The sequence below is a fragment of the Aquarana catesbeiana genome, linkage group LG01 (genome assembly GCF_042186555.1).
Source record: "Aquarana catesbeiana isolate 2022-GZ linkage group LG01, ASM4218655v1, whole genome shotgun sequence".
NCBI classification, from domain to species: domain Eukaryota; kingdom Metazoa; phylum Chordata; class Amphibia; order Anura; family Ranidae; genus Aquarana; species Aquarana catesbeiana.
Genome location: NC_133324.1, coordinates 569,184,163 through 569,204,705, shown reverse-complemented (window position 1 = coordinate 569,204,705; position 20,543 = coordinate 569,184,163). Strand labels below are relative to the sequence as shown.

The 20,543-nt window shown below is 44.3% G+C and overlaps 1 protein-coding gene across 1 annotated transcript in view; it reads left to right on the top strand.

Annotated features, from left to right (window-relative positions):
- The first annotated feature begins 1,101 nt into the window (after nucleotides 1-1,101).
- DAPK3 (death associated protein kinase 3) overlaps nucleotides 1,102-20,543 on the top strand; it is a 47,887-nt gene continuing 28,445 nt past the window's right edge. Inside the window, exons 1-3 of the mRNA XM_073597253.1 lie at nucleotides 1,102-1,333; nucleotides 7,281-7,641; nucleotides 18,533-18,662. Coding sequence (XP_073453354.1) covers nucleotides 1,272-1,333; nucleotides 7,281-7,641; nucleotides 18,533-18,662 — 553 coding nt within the window. The 5' untranslated portion in view covers nucleotides 1,102-1,271. The remainder of the gene's footprint in view (nucleotides 1,334-7,280; nucleotides 7,642-18,532; nucleotides 18,663-20,543) is intronic.

Sequence of the window (20,543 nt, the reverse complement as noted above, 5' to 3'; positions counted from 1 at the left end):
CCCACCCTGGCTCCATCCATTCCCATCCATCACCCCAATCCCACCCTGGCTCCATCCATTCTCCCATTCCCATCCATCACCCCAATCCCACCCTGGCTCCATCCATTCCCATCCATCACCCCAATCCCACCCTGGCTCCATCCTTTCTCCTATTCCCATCCATCACCCCAATCCCACCCTGGCTCCATCCTTTCTCCTATTCCCATCCATCACCCCAATCCCACCCCGGCTCCATCCATTCTTCCATTCCCATCCATCACCCCAATCCCACCCTGGCTCCATCCTTTCTCCTATTCCCATCCCAGCTCTATCCATCCCCCCCCCCATTCATCCCCTGATCCCACTCCGGCTCCATCCATTCCTCCAATCCCATCCTGGCTCCATCAACTGTGGCAGGCTGGGGGGAGAACTGCCGATGCACTAGCCTGCTCAGTGGGGGGTGACACCATGTTTCACCGCACCAGGTGACACCAACTCTAGTGACGCCACTGAAATTACTACAATATATCCCACAGGTAATAGAACTAAAGCGCACATAACACCAGGCACATAATAAAGACTATGCATACCTCCCAACTTTTTGAGATGGGAATAATGGACACCTATTAGCAAAAGTATGCAGGCATAGGACACACCCCCTGCCACGCCCCCTTAAAGGAGAATTATACTAAAATGTTATTAGTTAAAACCACAAGTGTTTTTTTTTTTTACCACCACTATTCCTTTATACTGGTTTTTGAAATGTACAAATGCAGCAATTTAGAATTTGGATGAAAGGTTTAGCACTGGGAAACACTTTTTGATAAATAGTGTATTTTATATACAGGTTTATACATCAGACCAAAATGAGGAGGAAAGAGGGACAGAGGGACATCGCTCCAAATCAGGGACAGTTGGGAGCTATGGACTATGACATGCCCAGACTGCCGTGCTCACAGCAGAAGAATGCAGCAATGTGGAGGGCACCTGAACTACACAATGTTGCAGCATGACATCACTCCTATAATCCCCCCCCCCAGACTAGACCGCAGTGTCTGGAGAAAGGAATGCGGACAGCAGCACTCCCGTTCGCCAATCACAGCCCAGAATACGCAGAGCTGGGAAGGAAGAGGCGTGGCTCCGTTCCCACGGTCTTCCGAGTTGGTCAGAAAGGCGGGTGACGTCAGCACTAAGGCATGCAGAATTGTAGGGAGTCCGGAAATACGGAGCGAATACCGGGTGTCTGAAGGGAGTCGTGTATATCTATCATCGAGTCTCACCATCCGGGCACCATGAGCGGATTCCGGCAACAGAATGTGGAGGAATTCTATGAGATGGGAGAGGAGCTTGGAAGGTGACATGACTGAAGTGTTTAGGAACTCATTCCTCCTAGACACAATCTTTTCCCTATCTATGTCTCCTGTAATGACTGTTGTGTTCATGGATTCAATAGCAAGTTACCATGGTGATTTGACAACTTGCTATTTGGTCTGAGATGTATGAGGCTCAGTGTATCTATCCAGTGCTATGTCAGGATTGGATGGTGTTAGAACCTCTGTCAGGTTTAGTGCAGGGCTTGTTCTTCATGTGTTGTCCGTCTATTCACAATGGATGGGTTTCCTAGCACAGTCCTCAAAATGTGTGTGCAATGTCTCTTCTGCAGTACAAATCCACCTACCTGCCTGCTCTCAGCACTCCCCGGCATGTAAACTGAGCTGTGCATGCGCGGTTCAGCTTACAGTGGCAGCACAATCCCTGTAAGCTGGGACGACTGGCTCCTGTGCATGCGCGGTCCAGCTTACAGAGACGGCACAATCCCTGTGAGCTGGGACGACTGGCTCCTGTGCATGCACAAGAGTGATGTTATCCCAAGACAGACAAAGACTGGCACATAGAAGAAGATGTCAGCAAGCAATAAGTATGTAAGTAATGCTCACTAGTTTCACCTTAACCGCTTCAATAACAGGCACTTTCACCCCCTTTCTGCCCAGGCCAATTTTCAGATTTCCGCGCTCTCACACATTGAATGAATTGCGCGGTCATGCAACACTGTACCCAAATTACATTTGTATCACTTTTTTTGAGACAGCTACAGCTTTCTTTTGGTGATCTTTAATCATCACAGGGTTTTATTTTTTGATAAACAAGGTTTTCTTTGTTTTTGTTATAAAATTTTGCAAAGAAGTACATTTTCTTCTTCACTGGTGGGCGCTGATGAGGCTGCACTGATAGGGGGCGCTGATGAGGCTGCACTGATAGGGGGCGCTGATGAGGCTGCACTGATAGGGGGCGCTGATGAGGCTGCACTGATAGGGGGCGCTGATGAGGCTGCACTGATAGGGGGCGCTGATGAGGCTGCACTGATAGGGGGCGCTGATGAGGCTGCCCTGATAGGGGGCGCTGATGAGGCTGCCCTGATAGGGGGCGCTGATGAGGCTGCCCTGATAGGGGGCGCTGATGAGGCTGCCCTGATAGGGGGCGCTGATGAGGCTGCCCTGATAGGGGGCGCTGATGAGGCTGCCCTGATAGGGGGCGCTGATGAGGCTGCCCTGATAGGGGGCGCTGATGAGGCTGCCCTGATAGGGGGCGCTGATGAGGCTGCCCTGATAGGGGGCGCTGATGAGGCTGCCCTGATAGGGGGCGCTGATGAGGCTGCCCTGATAGGGGGCGCTGATGAGGCTGCCCTGATAGGGGGCGCTGATGAGGCTGCCCTGATAGGGGGCGCTGATGAGGCTGCCCTGATAGGGGGCGCTGATGAGGCTGCCCTGATAGGGGGCGCTGATGAGGCTTCATTGGTGGGCGCTGATGAGGCTGCCCTGATAGGGGGCGCTGATGAGGCTGCACTGATAGGGGGCGCTGATGAGGCTGCACTGATAGGGGGCGCTGATGAGGCTGCACTGATAGGGGGCTCTGATGAGGCTTCACTGATTGGGGGCTCTGATGAGGCTTCACTGATTGGGGGCTCTGATGAGGCTTCACTGGTGGGCGCTGATGAGGCTTCACTGGTGGGCGCTGATGAGGCTTCATTGGTGGGCGCTGATGAGGCTGCACTGATAGGGGGCACTGATGGGGTTGTACTGATGGTCAGTGCCCTGATTATCAGTGTAAACAATGTACTGTCAACCTTGCCAGTTGTCGGCACTCCTTTCCTCACACAGAGGCAGTGTGTGACACAAGGACTGCCAATAACCTGCAAGTCTGTTTACATGGGACGAGCTGCGATTGGATACAGCTGATCACATGGTAAAGGACAGCTGTGATTGGCCTTTACAGTGATCTGCGGGGCACTCCAGGGGGCGTGGTTCTGGTAGGGCGTCCAACAGTCCCAGACTCCCAGTCTTGTCCACCCATTGTGCAGCATAAGTGGGCCAGGAGTTTGATCGATTCCAAACACACCCACCTACCCCCACCCCCATTTTTAGGCTCCAAATCCCGGGGCATTAAAGGTCTTAAAGGATATGTTAACCTTCGGGAACATGTTCCACTTGTTTTTTGGTTGGAACATGTAACATGTTCCCGCTTCTGCAGCATCTCCCCAACCCATGTCATTCATTCAGAGTTCTGCGCTGTTGAGCACTCTGGTAGTCCATTGATTCTTCTTGTTAATGTGTAGCTGTCTGCTGGTATGAGCAGACAGATACACTGACAAGTTTGCAGGAGTCCTACATTATATGAGAGATCTACTAATCGTGGGTGCAACACTTTCCAGGCTCCTAGTAAAAAATATAATACACGCAGTTATTTTTTTTTAACCTGTGTGTGTATGTGTGTATATATATATATATATATATATATATATATATATATATATATATATATATATATATATATATATATATATATGGAGAAAAGAAAAAAAAAATTATATATATATATATATATATATATATATATATATATATATATATATATATATATATTTTTTTTTTTTCTTTTTAAAAGGTGAACTTCTCCTTTTAGGAAGTGATGACAAACACTAAACAGCCCAGAGATGAGTCATTTGTTTTCGTTTTAACCAGTGGGTTATAAAAAAAAAAAACTTGATTCTCCCATCCACACATTTCGAGGTAGATGAGGGAATCCTCTCCATTAAGCCGTTGTATTGACAGCAGGAAGACTTCCCTGGCTTTAGAATACATTGATCGGTGCTGAATAAGCAGGGAAAACCTGAAAGGGTGGTCAATTAACTTCTGTACAACCAAAGTGCCCGTACATGGATCAAAATCCATGGTGAACTGGCTGAATTTCGATCCATGTATGGCCGGCTTAGCAGGGAGTGATGTCGCTGCTTCAGATACACTCTTTCCTTGAGCCCATGAATAGAAAAAGATTCTATGCAATGAGATGACGTCACAGTTTTTTTTAAAATGGTGAGTTTAATACACAGTGGGCAATTTTATTCAACATAACATTAGCAGTTTTGCTTAACTAACTACACAGGGCTATCCCAGAGTTTTTTTCTTTAATGTCCAATTCCAGGAATAGGAAACGTCCTCCCTAGCTGTAGGGCTGCCCCTGCACTGCAAGGGTTAACTGCTCATTTATGTCTAGGGATGAGAAGAGCAGTTTTACTTACCTGATCCTTCGCTAACCTGGCAGATGCTACTTCCTTGTGCTCCAACAATGGACTGTTCCTCAATGTCATTACTTCCAGTACAGGGTTATGCATCGGTCTGGATGATGGCAGGGTTAGAGGGGGTTGCGGGGACCTGTCTTGCAGTTGGGAGGATCAGGTAAATAAAACCGCTTATCCCAATGCTTTCGATGTTAAAGAGAATCCCCATTGAATGGGAGGGTTTTTACTTTTCTTGAGGTTAGCTTTAATGCATTGATGGTGTCAACAAGCTCTCTGGAGCCATGCCAACCATTCCATTATGCCTCTTAGCCACATATGCATCCTAAGTCACTGGTTTACAGCACAGACGCAGGAAGGTGTTTCGGGTGGGTTGGCCATCATCTGTGATTCCTAAAAACCATAACTTCCTTGGGGAGCAACAGATAAACTATAAGCAGAAAAGTCATGGTAACATGGACAAAAAGGGATCAGAAGTCACTCCAGTAAACCAGTGCAAAGAAGTGTAGAGCCGTCTTAAAGTGATACATAAGTCAAACTTTAACCACCTCAATACCTATTCTGGCACTTCTCTCCTACATGTAAAATTCATCATTTTTTTTTTGCTAGAAAATTACTCAGAACCCCCAAACATTATATATGTTTTTTTAGCAGACACCCTAGGAAATAAAATGGTGGTCATTGCAACTTTTTATCTCGCACGGTATTTGCTCAATCATTTTTCTAAATTTTTTTTTTGGAAAAAAAAAAACGATTTCATGAATTAAAAAATAACAAAACAGTAAAGTTAGCACAATTTTTTTGTATAATGTGAAAGATGATGTTATGCTGAGTAAATAGATACCTAACATGTCACGCTTTAAAATTGCGCACACTCATGGAATGGCGGCAAACTTCAGTACTTAAAAATCACCATACGTGACGGTTTGAAAATTTTTACAGGTTACTAGTTTAGAGTTACAGAGGAGGTCTAGTGCTAGAATTGTTGCACATGCTCTAACACACGCGGCGATACTTCACATGTGTGGTTTGAACGATGTTTACATATGTGGGCGGGACTTGCATGTGCATTCGCTTCCGAGCGCAAGCTACCGGGGACAGGGGTGTGTTAAAAAATTTTTTTTTTTTTTTTTATTTATACACTTTTTTTTTTTTTTGATCACTTTTATTCCTATTACAAGAAATGTAAACATCCCTTCTAGTAGGAATCTATTTGACAGGTCCTCTTTATGGAGAGATGCGGGGAAAGCATGAGATCATGAAAAAAAAATTCATGGATCTTCATGCTGACAGCCGCGATCGTGACTTTGTTGATATCCGGGATCCCGGGCGTGACGTCATAAAGTCGCGCCCGGGCCTCTGACTGTCATAGAGATGACTATGATCTCTATGGTCGTCATCCGACGCCAGCTGATTCTTTCTCCGGGCCCCGGATGGCACGGGAGAGCCCGGAGAAGTACCGGATGGCGGCGGGAGGGGGCGCTATGATTGTTCTTATCGTGCACAGAATCGCTGGCTGGAAAGAATTATATCTGAATGATGCCTGTAGCTACAGGCATCATTCAGATATCCACACATAAATCAAGGACGTTTTTTTACTATGGCCCGGTTTTGAAGTGGTATATTTTACACATTATGTATTGTCTGCTTCCTTTAATGTTAGTATTTTTTCTTAGAGACTGGGATCAGCCAGCCACCTGTTTTGTAGGTGTCTCCTTCAGGTATCTGCTGCTAAAGGAGACACCTGTGTGTACTTTCTCCCTGCCAGGGCTGTGTGCAGCCACTGGCAAACCATTTTCGTTCTCCATTCTACCAACTCCTGACAGACTGCTGCAGGAGCCAATCGCTCTCCAGCCTTCACCCCGAGCCCCTCTCTGTGACAGCATTTGTCAGTTCCTGTTTCCTACAGCCACTGTCACATTAAAGATCGGTGATCTGTATATGAATAAAGCAGCAGATGGGCTTGTAGTTCTCAATGGACCATACGTGCAGTAATCAGCACACTTGTAGTCCACTGATGCTTCCTCCAGCTCATTAACTGAAAGCCTGTACAGAGGTACAGACCGGGAGCTGGAGAAAGTGTCTGTAGGAGCCTTGCATTGTACCTGCAATCCACTGATCATGAGTGTGGTGCTTTGCAGGCTCCTGTGGGGGGGGAAAACATATTTGCACATGTTTTCCCGTGCAAAAGTATGTGCATTTATTATTATTATTATTATTATTATTATTCTTAAAAGTGAAACCTATTTACCTTCTGTAAGGGAATGATTGGACATGTGTTACTTTAAACTGTGTTTGCTAACAAAGGTCAATGGATTGTTTTGAGAGATACAGGTCTGTATTATCGTAGACATTAATAAAAAGGTGTTTTTAAAAAATTGCAATGAGAACTGTAATGTACTGTACCTGTCATCATAGATGTAAATCACAGGTCACAATTTAGTGAACTTCTGAAGAATACAGCACTGAATGTGCATTGGAAGCAGTTTCTTGCCTGGTTGGCCACCATCGAGTTTTCCTGTAGCCGAGCTTTTCCAATGTATCTGTGTGACTTGTGTCCTATTTTAAGATGAGCCGTTTAATTAAAAGAAATTGACCGATCTGACCTAACATATTACAAAATAGTACTAATTTTAAATTTTTGTATTTGTTTTTTTAGTTTCCTGTTCTTCTTCTTTTTTTTTTTTTTAGGAGACGAAATATTAAATGTATTTTTCTTTCTTTTCAGTGGCCAATTTGCTATTGTACGGAAGTGCCGGGAACGTGCAACAGGATCAGAATATGCAGCCAAGTTTATTAAGAAGCGTCGTTTGTCCTCCAGCCGGCGAGGTGTGAGTCGGGAGGAGATTGAGAGAGAGGTCGACATCTTAAAAGAAATTCAGCATCCAAACATCATCACACTACATGATGTATTTGAGAATCGCACCGATGTGATCTTGATATTGGAATTAGTATCAGGGGGAGAACTCTTTGACTTCTTGGCACAAAAAGAAAGCTTGAGTGAGGAAGAAGCCACCATGTTTTTAAAACAAATCCTTGATGGGGTCCACTACTTGCATCACAAGAGCATTGCCCATTTTGACCTTAAGGTATTTATGTGCAACATTTGCTATGTTGTATGTGTCAGTCACAGTTAATCTAGATTTATACACTAAGATGTTTAGTTCATTATAATGCCTTTATATTGTAAAGAATGGCATTGATGTACTTTTTTCACAGCAGGAGCAAAAAAAACCCTTTTTTTCTTTTCCTAATGCATGTTGCAGCATGGTGGATGCTTTGTATTGCATTGCAGCGTGTTGCGCTGTGTTTAAATGCAGCATGTTCCACTATCATCCAGCACACACCAACAGCGCATTGGTGTGAACTGTGCCTGTTGGAAACTATGCATTTTTGTTGGTCGCTATGTTGGAGCTTCCTTGAGCAAGCAACCCAATGCAGGTGGTGTGGTTGGACCCTTATCAGATGTTTCAAATCTGCCTATTCAGACTACACCTGGAGAAGGTAAGTTGTAAAAACTAAAGCAACACCAAAAGATGGGGGTGATAAAGATGATTTCCAGCTTTGCTCTCGCTTTAAATGGTTTGTTTGGGCCAAGCTGGTCAAACAAACTATTTCCTACACTAACAGGTGTGCCCACTGGGCACGCTGTAAAAACTGTTTGTAGCCTCAGCTACATACAGTATACAGCATTGTGTACTAGCTGTGGGATGTGAACACACCCAGAACAAACTTGCTCAGCTACTCATAGGCAGCTTTGTATTTGCATTCTTTGAATGTATACGAAGTTTCCTCTGATTGGAGAGGAGGGCCGGTGACAACACAATGTTCGTCTCAGCCAATCAGGAGTCATTAATAATAAATAGGAGCACACGTTGCCTTCTGAACAGCTTTAGTCTTTTTTGGATTGTTATACAAGTACTGTGGCTAAAAAGTGTAAATTTTGACTGTAGCCAAATTGTTTGCAGAAAGTGTTGGCAGCGCTGGGTACAACAGGGGCTGAAAAGAGAGGGATCTCCTAGGGAAAAGAGAGCCGCCGGTTTACACAGAGCGGGGATCTCCTGCTGACCCTGTAGCCGCAGTGTCATCAGACAAAGTTCTGCCTCCTAGACTGGCTCCTATGATGGATGTCGCACGCCCCGGCATTGGACCAGTGTGACGTCCATCATTGGAGACGGGCCTTCACCACGCTGGGTAAGCGGAAGATCCCTGCTCTGTGTAATCCGGCAGCGCTCGCTTCCCTTCAGAGGCAGCCTGTGCACCCCCAGGAACGGCCCTGCAAAGCGGCCCGTCCGGCCCTGTATAGCCCAGAGTTCCTGGCCAACCCCAGGCCTTGGGACTCGGGGCTAATAATTCTGAATTAACAATTCGAGACCTGGGGCTTTTTGGGGGCTCACTCGGGGCTAAAGCCCCAGTCATACCCGCCATGACGCAGTCATCAAATTTAAAGGATTTTTATGGCTAGCTTTATCATCCTTGGGCTTCCTTCAAACATTAACCAATCTGGATGTAGGAAATGAGATATCAGACTAATAACTTTTTTTTTTTTTTTTTTTTAACTACTGAGGGGTCCAGGCTTTATGCATAGCTATATAGTCTATGTTGCATAGATAGGTTGAAAAAATACATCTAGTTCAATTATTAGAAAGGGGGAAAACGCACACACATAATTATTCAACACGTCTCTCTTTTTTTTTTTTTTTTTTTTTCTAGCTAAATATATTTCGAAAGGTGCTATTGACATGAAATGTTTACCACATTTCGATCAGAACCCATTCAATCCATACACACAAAGACACCAAAACAAATAAGTTAAGACATTAAATTATATGAAATGACAGGGAAAAAGTATTGAACACATGAAGAAAGGGAGGTGCAAAAAGGCATGGAAAGCCACGACACCATCTGAAATCTGTCAGTAATAGAAAGCAATCCTGTCCCTTGTCAGTGCAAATTAATATTGGCTGGTTCAGCCTCAACTGGCCTATAAAAAGGTGTCACACAAGAAACCTCTCATGGTTAAAAGCAAAGAGCTCTCTCAAGACCTTTGCAACCTCATTGTTGCAAAACATACCGATGGCATTGGTTACAGAAGGATTTCTAAACTTCTGAATGTTCCAGTGAGCACTGTTGGGGCCATAATCCAGAACTGGAGAGGAGATGATAATTTAAGAGGAGTGAAATTAATTATCAGAAGAGTGTCCAAGAGCCAAGGACCACTTGTGGAGAGCTTCAGAAAGACCTGAAATTAACAGGTACAATTGTTTCATGGAAAACCATAAGTAATGCACTCAATCGCCATGGCCTGTGTACATGCTCACCATGCAAGACCCAATGCTGAGGAAAAAGCATGTTGAAGCTTGTGGTAAAGTTTGCTGCATAACATTTAGACAAGCCCGTGAAACACTGGGAGAATATAGTCTGGTCAGATCAGACCAAAATTGAACTCTTTGGATGCCATAATACACACCATGTTTGGAGGTCAAATGGCACTGCACATCACCCTAAAAACCTCATACCCACAGTGTAGTTTGGAGGTGGGAACATCATGGTGTGGGGCTGTTTTTCAGCATACAGTACTGGCAAACTTCATATCCTTAAAGAGAGAATGAATGTAAAAGTGTACCAAGACATTCTTGATAAAAAAAAAAATATCTGCTGCCATCTACCAGGATGATGATGAAACAAGGGTGGACATTTCAGCAAGACAATGATCCCAAACACAAAGCCAAGGAAACTCTCAATTGGTGTCAAAGAAAATAAAGCCAAACGTCTGACTTGAATCGAAAACAAAATCTATGGAAAGAACTAAAGATCAGAGTTCATAGAAGAGGCCCATGGAACCTTCAGGCTCGGTTCACACTTGTGCGATGCGAGAACCCTGCCAATCCAGTGCGGGTTCCCACACCGCACCTGAGTCGCCGGCGGTTCACACTGCCCTCTGCAAACTGCTGCGGGTGTCAATACAAAGTTAATGACAACTCCCCCCCCCACCAATTGGATCGCAGTGCGAACTGTGAATTTGGCCAGGAATCGAAAAAAGGGCCCTGTACCATTTTGGTCCGAATGCCATGCGAATTCCGCCATACAGTCTGTATGACTGAATTTGCATCGCACAGACATCGCTATAGTGTGAAACGAGCTTCAAGATTTGATGACTGTGTGGAAGAATTGGCTAAAAAGCACAACATGCGACTAGTTTTTCCATACAGGAGGCATCTTGAAACTGTTGTTACCAACAAAGGATTTTGTACAAAGCATTCAATTTCAGTTAGCATGTTCAATGCTTTTTCCCTGTGTCATTCCATTTTATTACACACAACTTAATTTCTGAGCTTATTTTGGTTTCATTGAATGGGTTGTAACAGACGTATGGTGAAAATTTCATGTCAATAGCTCCTTTAGAAATATATTTACCTAGAAAAATGGCGATGTGCTCAATTTTATTTATTTTTAACCTGCTCTGTGTGTAATATATAATATATATAATTTACACAATCCTATACGCACCTTGTACATGTTTAGGGCTGCAACTAACGATTATTTTCATAATCGATTAGTTGGTCGATTTAGTGTTTTGATTTAATCGATTAATTGGTTAATAACCTTAAAAAAAAAAGTGTGGTGTATAATTTAGTTATGTAAGCTTAAATTTTAATCTTAAATATCTCTCTGTAGTGGTAAATATAAACAACTTACTATATGGTTAGGGAGCAAAATATTGAATCCACTCTGAGAATAACAGACAGAAGAGATATACTATATACACTATTAGAAGAGAAATACAGTTTTTTGGCCAATTTGTTGTTGGGCAGATTAAAAAATGCAAATTTTCTGCAGCTTCTCCTTTGAAGTATATTGAACCAAGAACGTGTCCCATAGAAAACCATGTTAAATGAATTGTAGTGTGTTTCTGCAAAAAGCACCAAAAAACACATAGATGTGAACCAGGTCTAAGACATTTAGTAACATAATGGGGTTAAAAAAAACTAAAATGAGCCCTTTATAGTACAAAAAGAGCACATAATCGCTACTGTAAGGGGGTTCATTTTTTTACTGTAGAACTGTGAAAGTAATATTTACAGTAGCGATTATTTGCTCTTTTTGTACTATAAAGGGCTAATTTTATTATTTTTAACCCCATTATGTTACTGGCTGATTAATCGATTATGAAAATAGTAATCGATTAATTTCATAATCGATTAGTTATCGATTAGTTGTTTCAGCCCTATACATGTTCTACCTCTTAAGGCCCGTACTCGCGATCAGAAAATTGTACACTTTCCTTCGAAATTCTCTGAAGGGACAAACATGAAAATTTTTCTCATGCAGTACCAGATCGTACGATTTTTGTTCAATCAGTACAGGTTTCGTCCCGAAAATACAATACAACACATTACATCACTTCTAAAGTTGTATTCTGTCGTACGAGAATTTTTGAACTTTAGTAATCTCTTCATTTTCAGTATGGAGACTAGCATGAAAAAAAAAAACGGAAAATCATTCGTCTGATAATCTCATCATCCTTTGCGTCTTAATATGAGCTGTGTGCACACAAATAAAACCTCTGCCCTGCAGTAAATTCTATCTTTGTAAGCTCTAAGGAGCAGGGCCCTCTGATTCCTACTGTATAAAAGTGTATTGTATTTGTACTGTCTACCCTCAATTTGTAAAGCGCTACGTAAACTGCTGGCGCTATATAAATCCTGTATAATAATAATAATAATAATAATCTTTGTGAAGCCCATGGTGTACAGTAAAACAGTGCTGTGGCTAACTGGCTATGGCAAATCTTAAAGAGATTGTAAAGTCTTGTTTTCCCTTATCGTCTTTCAGGACAGCACATGAGAGAGAGGCTCCACCCACTAGGAAACAGGAAACACAAACTCCACCACATTTTAAAAGGAGGCTCCTCTCCACAGCTCGTCAATTTTTGTGTTTCCTCCGGCAAGGGAACACCTAGTAGGAGCCAGGGTCTCTTATGGTGCTATCCTGAGAGGCCAGGCTGCCTACCCCACCATACCTATCTTTTTCCTCCAGAGAGTCCGATCCTCCCACACCGCACCACAGGGTTGCTGGTAAGTGGGCTCCTTTTTCCTCTTTCTTTGCTCATGATGAGCTGGACCGTTCCTGGAGCCGCTCCTTAGGCGGCGGCAGCCGTTCGCTGGCTTTTTTTTTTTTGAAACCGCGTGTCGGCGTTACTGGCCGCCGCCATCTTGGAAGAGTACAGACTCGACCGGTCGGAAGTGAGGTATCCGACGAGGGGAAGGCACTAGGAACGGGCGCATCATTTCCGATCGGAAGTGGCGCAGAGAAAGAAGGGAGGAGCGGTCCTGGTGCCTATATTCTGGTTCCGGTCGGGCGCAACGGCGTTTTTTGACTCCGGAACCGACGTTCGTAAGAGCCACCGATCGGTGCAGCACCACTATGGATTCTGTGGCAGCTGCATGTGGGACAGGCACAGGCACCAGCAAGGCCCAGGTAAGAGGCTATAGTGAATATCCTGGTTACTTTGGTGCCCCTCTCACAAATGTTTTTTTTTTTTTTTCCCCCTTGGTGGCTGGGGCCTGTCTGGGCACATGGGGTTAACTGTTGTTCCTCCTGTGCACCTGTGGTGAGTCCGTTAGGAGGAAGCTTTGGCTTAATGAATGCTGGTGTTTTTTCTCTTTTGTCATTTTTTTCTGGCAGGCTAAGAGCTCTGAACCAGCCATTAAAAAGAGATGCCCCTCATGTAAATCAAAGTTACTGGAGGGTTGGAAGAAGACTTTATGCCAAATTTGCATTGACTCCTTAGACAAGGAAGAGGCTTCTTCTGCGTGCAGCGACATAATCGCATCAGTTAAGAAAGAGCTAGATGCTACTATACAGGCTTTTCGCTCTTCTCTTGTAACACCAGCATTAAGTCAGGCAACTACCTCAGACCCCTCTCAGGACTCACACTTAACCCCAACGGTAGAGGCTGAGGCTGGCCCGACTACCCAAAAGGGGCATTCCCCCTCATACTCTGGAGAAGAGGAGGAGGAGGAAGAGGAAGAGGCAGATGCACCTTCTAGATACAAACTGTCCTTGGAACAAGTAGACAGTCTGTTGAAAGCAATTTATGCAACATTGGGAATGGAGGAAGAAAAAAGAGAATTATCGCTGCACGATAGAATGTATGAAGGGCTTGGTGAAGCAACAGGTCGCACTTTCCCTGTACATTCGGTAATCTCGGAGACCATTAAGAAAGAATGGGCTGACCCAGAGAGAAAACCCTTTTTCCCAAGAGCTCACAAGAGGCGTTTTCCATTTAATCATAATCCTGAGTCACTTTGGAATAAAGTCCCGAAGTTGGATGCAGTTTTTTCCCAAGTATCTAGATCAACAGATCTGGCATTCGAGGACATGGGTACTTTGAAGGATCCTATGGATAAGAAGGCGGACCAACAGCTTAAAAAAGCCTGGCAGTCCATTGTAGGGAATCTCAAGCCTGCTATGGCTATGACCTGTGTCTCCAGAAATATGGAGTTCTGGCTGAATCAGCTAAAAGCACATATTATAGCTGATTCACCCAAACAGGAGATTCTAGATTCCTTCCCAACCCTTATAGCAGCTGTAGCATATATTTCTGACGCCTCTGCAGATTCTATAAGAATGTCAGCTAGATCAGGGGCCCTGACCATTGCAGCCAGGAGAGCGTTATGGTTAAAGACATGGCCTGGGGACGCAGCTTCCAAAAATAAGTTATGCGGAGTGCCATTTTTGGGAGATCAGCTTTTTGGTCCCGATCTGGAATCTATTTTGGATAGAACAGCTGATAAGAAGAAATCCTTTCCTGTTAAAAAGAAAAAGCAGCCAGTTAGGCGTTTTTTTCGACCTCAAAAAAATCAGGAAAAGAGTAACAGGCCCCAAGAAAAAAGAAGGAATTGGGCGGCGCAGAGAGGAAAAGGCAAAGGGAATGTCCTTTTCAATCCTCCTACGCAGGCCAATAAAACACAATGACTTGGTGGTGCCTGTGGGAGGAAGGCTTCAAAAATTCCTTCCTCTCTGGGCAAACATAACAAAAAACCCTTTTGTTTTGGATTTAATAGCCCAGGGTTACAGGATAGAGCTGTTGAACCTTCCTCCAGAGAGGTACTGTGTAACAAATCTGCCAAAAGACACAATGAAAGCCCTAGCCATGAAGAACCTGTTAGGGGATCTGATAAAACAGGGTGTTGTGGTTCAGGTGCCTCCGGAGGAAGATTGCCAAGGGTTCTACTCCCATATTTTTCTGATAAAGAATCAGGAAGCTTTTGGCTCATCCTCAATTTAAAACCGTTAAACAGGTCAGTCCAATACAGGCGATTCCGCATGGACTCCATCTTTTCGGTAAGAAATCTCTTAGTCAGAGGATGCTTTATGGCATCAATCGACTTAAGGGATGCGTACCTGCATGTACCTATAGCTGTTCAGTCCCAGAGATATCTGAGGCTGGCAGTAAATATGGGGAGGGAGGTTCTGCACCTTCAATTCAGGGCCCTCCCGTTTGGTCTATCTTCCGCCCCTCGAATATTTACCAAAATTATGGCGGAAGCCCTAGCTCCCCTCCGGCTACAGGGGATTGCGGTTATCCCTTACCTGGACGACCTCCTTTTCTTTGCCCCTTCCAGGGAAAGGTTACAGGAGGATCTGATCAAGGCTCGCAGTCATCTGGAGGCCTTAGGTTGGATTATAAACATCCAAAAATCAAATTTCAATCCAGCACAAAGAGTCCAATTTCTGGGGTATCTGATAGACTCAGTGGATCAAAAGATCTTTCTTCCAGAAGAGAAGAAAGTGAAGGTATTGCAGGCAGTATCCAGCCTTCAGACGAACCTGGAGGTATCAGTCAGAAGGATTATGTCAGTACTAGGAACCTTGACCTCAACCATGCCGGCCATTCAATCGGCCAGACTCGATTTCAGACCCCTTCAGAGTTTTCTCTTAAAGATCTGGGATCACAGTCCAGAAGCTTTAGACTCAAAGGTAAGGCTTCCCACCAGGGTAAAAAGGACCCTTTGGTGGTGGAGAAATCAGGCGGTGCTGTCAAGGGGTTTACTCTGGTCCTTCCCAACAGAGAGAAGGATAATGACAGACGCCAGCAGTTGGGGATGGGGAGCACACTGGGGTCAAGACATAGCTCAGGGAGTTTGGTCCCCAGTGGAAGCAGGAAGGTCATCAAATTGGAGGGAGTTAAAGGCAGTCGCTTTAGCCTTGGTTGCCTTCTCTCCAAACCTTCGGGGGTCCCATGTGCAGATATTGTCGGACAACGCCACCACGGTGGCATACCTGAACAAACAAGGGGGCACAAGGAGCGGGACTCTTCTATTGCTAGCTTCAGAGATCCTAGGATGGGCAGAGAGTCATCTACTTTCCCTGTCAGCAGTACATCTCAAGGGCACGCTAAATGGAGTAGCAGATTTCTTGAGCAGACAAAGGATTCAGGAGGCAGAGTGGAGTTTGAATCCAGAAATATTCACTCTAATAACCCAGAAGTGGGGATGCCCGCAGGTGGATCTATTCGCATCAAGAGAAAATGCTCAGCTCCCTCAGTTCTCCCTGCACCGAGACAACGGACCGATGGGGATAGATGCCCTGGCACATCCTTGGAATTTCCAGCTGGGTTATGCCTTCCCTCCTTTTCAGCTAATTCCTTTAGTATTGAGGAAGATACAGAAGGAGAAGGTGTCAGTAATCTTGATCACCCCATACTGGCTAAAAAGGGATTGGTTTTCCTCCATTCTACTAATGTCAGTCAAACCATTCTGGCAGCTTCCCCTCAGACAGGACTTACTACTTCAAGGTCCAGTGTATCATCCGGATATAGCAAGACTAAGTCTCACTGCTTGGTATCTGAGGAACAGCTGTTAAAAAACAAGGGTTTGTCAGAGCCTCTAGTATCTACTTTACTGGCTAGTAGAAAGAAGGTGACTAGAGATATCTACGCTAAGGTTTGGAAAGTCTACAACTCCTGGTGTCGCTCGGCAAACCGAAATTTAGAAGACATTGTGTCGGTTCTGGAATTTCTGCAGAAGGGGGTGGACAAAGGGCTGGCAATTAGCACTCTTAAAGTACAAGTGGCTGCCCTAGGAGTATACCTGGATCAACCTATTTCCTCAGTTCCGTTGGTCACGAGATTCTTTAGGTCACTTACTAGATCCAGACCAGTTCCCAATAGACACTTTCCAAAATGGGACTTGACAGTGGTCTTACAAGTACTCACAAAAGATCCTTTTGAACCATTACAGTCAATCTCGTTAAAGAATTTAACTCTAAAGACGATATTCTTAGTTGCAGTTACGACTGCGAGAAGAATTGGAGAACTTCATGCTCTTTCAGTTAAAGAGCCCTTTATGTCAATTTACCCAGACAGGATTGTGCTTAGAACAGATCCTGCGTTTTTACCAAAAGTGGCATCAGTCCATAATAGGTCGCAGGAAATCATCCTGCCAACTTTTTGTTCAGATCCTTCAGGAAGTAAGGAAGAATTATTTCATAAGTTAGAGGTAAGAAGAACTTTGTTACATTACTTAGAGAAAACAAGGGACTTCAGGTCTTCGGACTCTTTATTTGTTCTGTTTTCCGGCAACAGAAAAGGAAGGAAAGCTTCAAAGGGATCAATTGCCAGATGGTAAAGAATGGCTATTTCAGAAGCTTATGTCCAGTCGGGGTTGTCTCCTCCTCAGGGAGTACGAGCACATTCTACCAGAGCTCTAGCCACTACATGGGCAGAAAAAGCTGGTGCCACCCCAGACCAAATTTGTAAGGCGGCTACGTGGTCAAGTTATCTTACGTTTGTCCGTCACTACAGATTGTATCTTCTGTCAGCCGGTGATCAGGCATTTGGCAGAAAGGTCCTGCAGGCTGTTGTCCCTCCCTAGTTGGTAAGTCTCGATTATCCTCTCATGTGCTGTCCTGAAAGACGATAAGGGAAAATTCAAGTTAGACTTACCGGTAACTTGTTTTCCAAGAGTCTTTCAGGACAGCAAACTACCCGCCCTTCATGTTTATATATACATATTTATACGTATATGGAAGTGTGTATGTGTATGTATATATGTGTATATATATGTATATATATATATATATATATACTGTGAATTAACCGTATTATGCTTATGTGTTCCAGCTTGGGCCGGAGGTACTCTACTACAACTGACGAGCTGTGGAGAGGAGCCTCCTTTTAAAATGTGGTGGAGTTTGTGTTTCCTGTTTCCTAGTGGGTGGAGCCTCTCTCTCTCATGTGCTGAAAGACTCTTGGAAAACAAGTTACCGGTAAGTCTAATTTGAATTTTTTTTCCTATAAAAATAACAAACATGTTATACTTGCCTGCTCTGTTGCAATGGATTTGAACAGAGCAGTCCGGATCCTCCTCTTCTCGGTCCCTCTTCTGTGATCCTGGATCCTCCCTCCTGTTCAGTGCCCCCAGAGCAAGCAGCATGCTCTGGGGGCACCCAAGCCGAGTCACAGCTCCCTGTGTCCATTCAGACACTGGCCCCGCCCCCTTTCTCTCCTGATTGGCTAGCTGACCTTGATTGACAGTACCGGCAGCCAATGGCGCTGCTGCTGTGTCTCAGCCAATTAGGAGGGAGAATCTTAGACTGCTCGTGGACATCGCTGAACAGAGAGGGACGTCAGGTAAGTATTAGGGGGGGGCTGCTACACACAGACGGCTAACCCTACTAGTAAACTACACTCTTTTGCAGTTCTTCTGCTACCTTATCACTAATTTATCCTACTAAGTTTTGGTGGGGAGTTGCAGATGCGTTTAAAGGGTGACAAGTAGAGCTAAGGATGCTGCCCACTTCACTGTTGGTGCTGTTAGTAAAGTATTTCACAGCTTTCCAGATTGAAGTAGTGGTGTTTTATATGCCAAAACATCAACTGTCTTTCATACATAAGCAAATCTAACAAGCTGTAGCTTGTTGCTGGGACATTTTTTTTTAACTAATGAAAAAAACTGCTTTCTTACACTGCAGCCTGAAAACATTATGTTGCTGGACCAGAGCAGCCCAAACCCACGAATTAAACTCATAGACTTTGGAATTGCACACAAAATCCAAGCGGGAAATGAATTCAAAAATATATTTGGAACACCGGAATTTGTTGGTAAGTGACGCATACAATTTTTATTCATTGCTACCTGTTGTTCACCGTTTCCCCCCCACCCCCTTCTTCTTTTTTTTTTTTTTTTTTTTTTTTGGCTTTTATTCTTTCAAGACTTTTATGGAACTCTGGGGGGAAATTACTAAAACTGGAGCAGCTGTGCATGGCAACCAATCAACTTCTAACTTCTGCTTGTTCAGTTAAAGCGGTTGTCCAGTCGTCTGTTTATAAATTCAAAGTCAGCAGCAACAAAAACTGTAGCTGTTGACTTTTAATAATAGGTTACTCACCTGGCCGGTTTCTTCACCGGGCCAGGCTGTGACTGCTTGAAGTTTCACAGCTGGTTGCTCACTGAGCATGCATGAGCCGCATTTGATTGGTCCTGCAGCTTTCTGGGACCTGTGACTTGTCCCAGAAAGCTGTGGGAGAAGGGGGTGGGGGGTGACTTCCCCTTGGGACCGTAAGGGGGGGAGAGGGTACCTGTCAAAACCCAACTCCAGGCTAGTCACTTTTTGCCACAAGATGTTCTCTGATCTAAAGGTAGCAACATATCATGAAAAATCTGAATCTTGTTATCTTTAAAAATATTAGCGGCGTATCACTGAGCTGACAAAACAGGGATTTACACATTTCTTTCAGGTCATAGACTCACTAGGTGGTAAAGCCAGGGTCCAACACAAAACAAAATAGATATATGACAACATAAAATCTATATTAGGGATGAACTTTCTGTTCGGGTCGAACATTGGCTGTTCAGTTTTCGACGAACAGCCAATTATGGGCCATTCGCGCCAAATTCAAGCGGAGCGTAACGGCCCATAATGCACTGCAGGAGCTCAGTGCATTGCTGTATGATTGGCCAGAGCATGCACCATGACCTGCATGCTTTGGCCAATCACAGTGCCCTCAGCTAAGAGAGCCATAATTGATCAAAGGCAGGGTGCCTGTTGCCAATCATGGCTCAGGGGGACTAAGTCCAAGCCCCACACTATATATAGCCGCCTGTGTAGTGTGTCATTGCCGGCGTGGACGGAGAGAGAGTGTCGTTTAGAGCAGGCAGGCAGGTTATTCAGTTAGCTGCAGTGTATTTTTATATATATATATATATATATATATATATATATATATATATATAATATATTGTGTATATATAAAATATTTGACTTCTGGTGGTGTACACAATACCATGTACCCATAGTGCAGTTGCTATTACTTTTCTGGTGGTGTACACAATACAGTGTAGTGTGGTGTTGCAAAACAAAATCCCCATCATGTCCGGAAGGCCACCAAGGAGAGGCAGATGCTCACAGGCCACTTAAAGAGGGCAAGCAGGCTCTGTGTATACAGTCCACAGTGCTGGTCATGGACATGGTGCATCTTCTGCAGGTGGCCGTGGGCTACGCTTGTGTGTTTTTTTTTTTTTTTGTTTTTTTTTTTTTTTTTCTGCTGCTGGGACAGGGGCAGAAAAATTGGGCCTTTGGTGGTGGTGCCACAGCACTGTAACCCCTCACAGATACTCTTGTTGGGTGCAGGAATGGGCCCTGCTGTGAAATATTAGATCAGAAATTGTAATTACATGCCCCTGTTAAACAGGGACAGAAAAATTGGGCCTTAGGTAGTGGTGGTGGTGCCCTAAACCAAAAATATTGTTGGAAGCTATCATCATCAAGATTTGAGGAGGAATAGGATAGACACCCAGCATAGGCAGTCTTCAAGGGATCCCACATCCATAGAAAAATCAATCAGTTACATCAGCATCAGGTGCTTGATAGCTGCTGCTGAACCAAGACTTGATTCATTTTTATGAATGTGAGCCTATCGAGGGAGTCTGTGGACAGGTGCACTTTATGATCCGTTACAAACCCTCAAGCAGCACTGAATGTG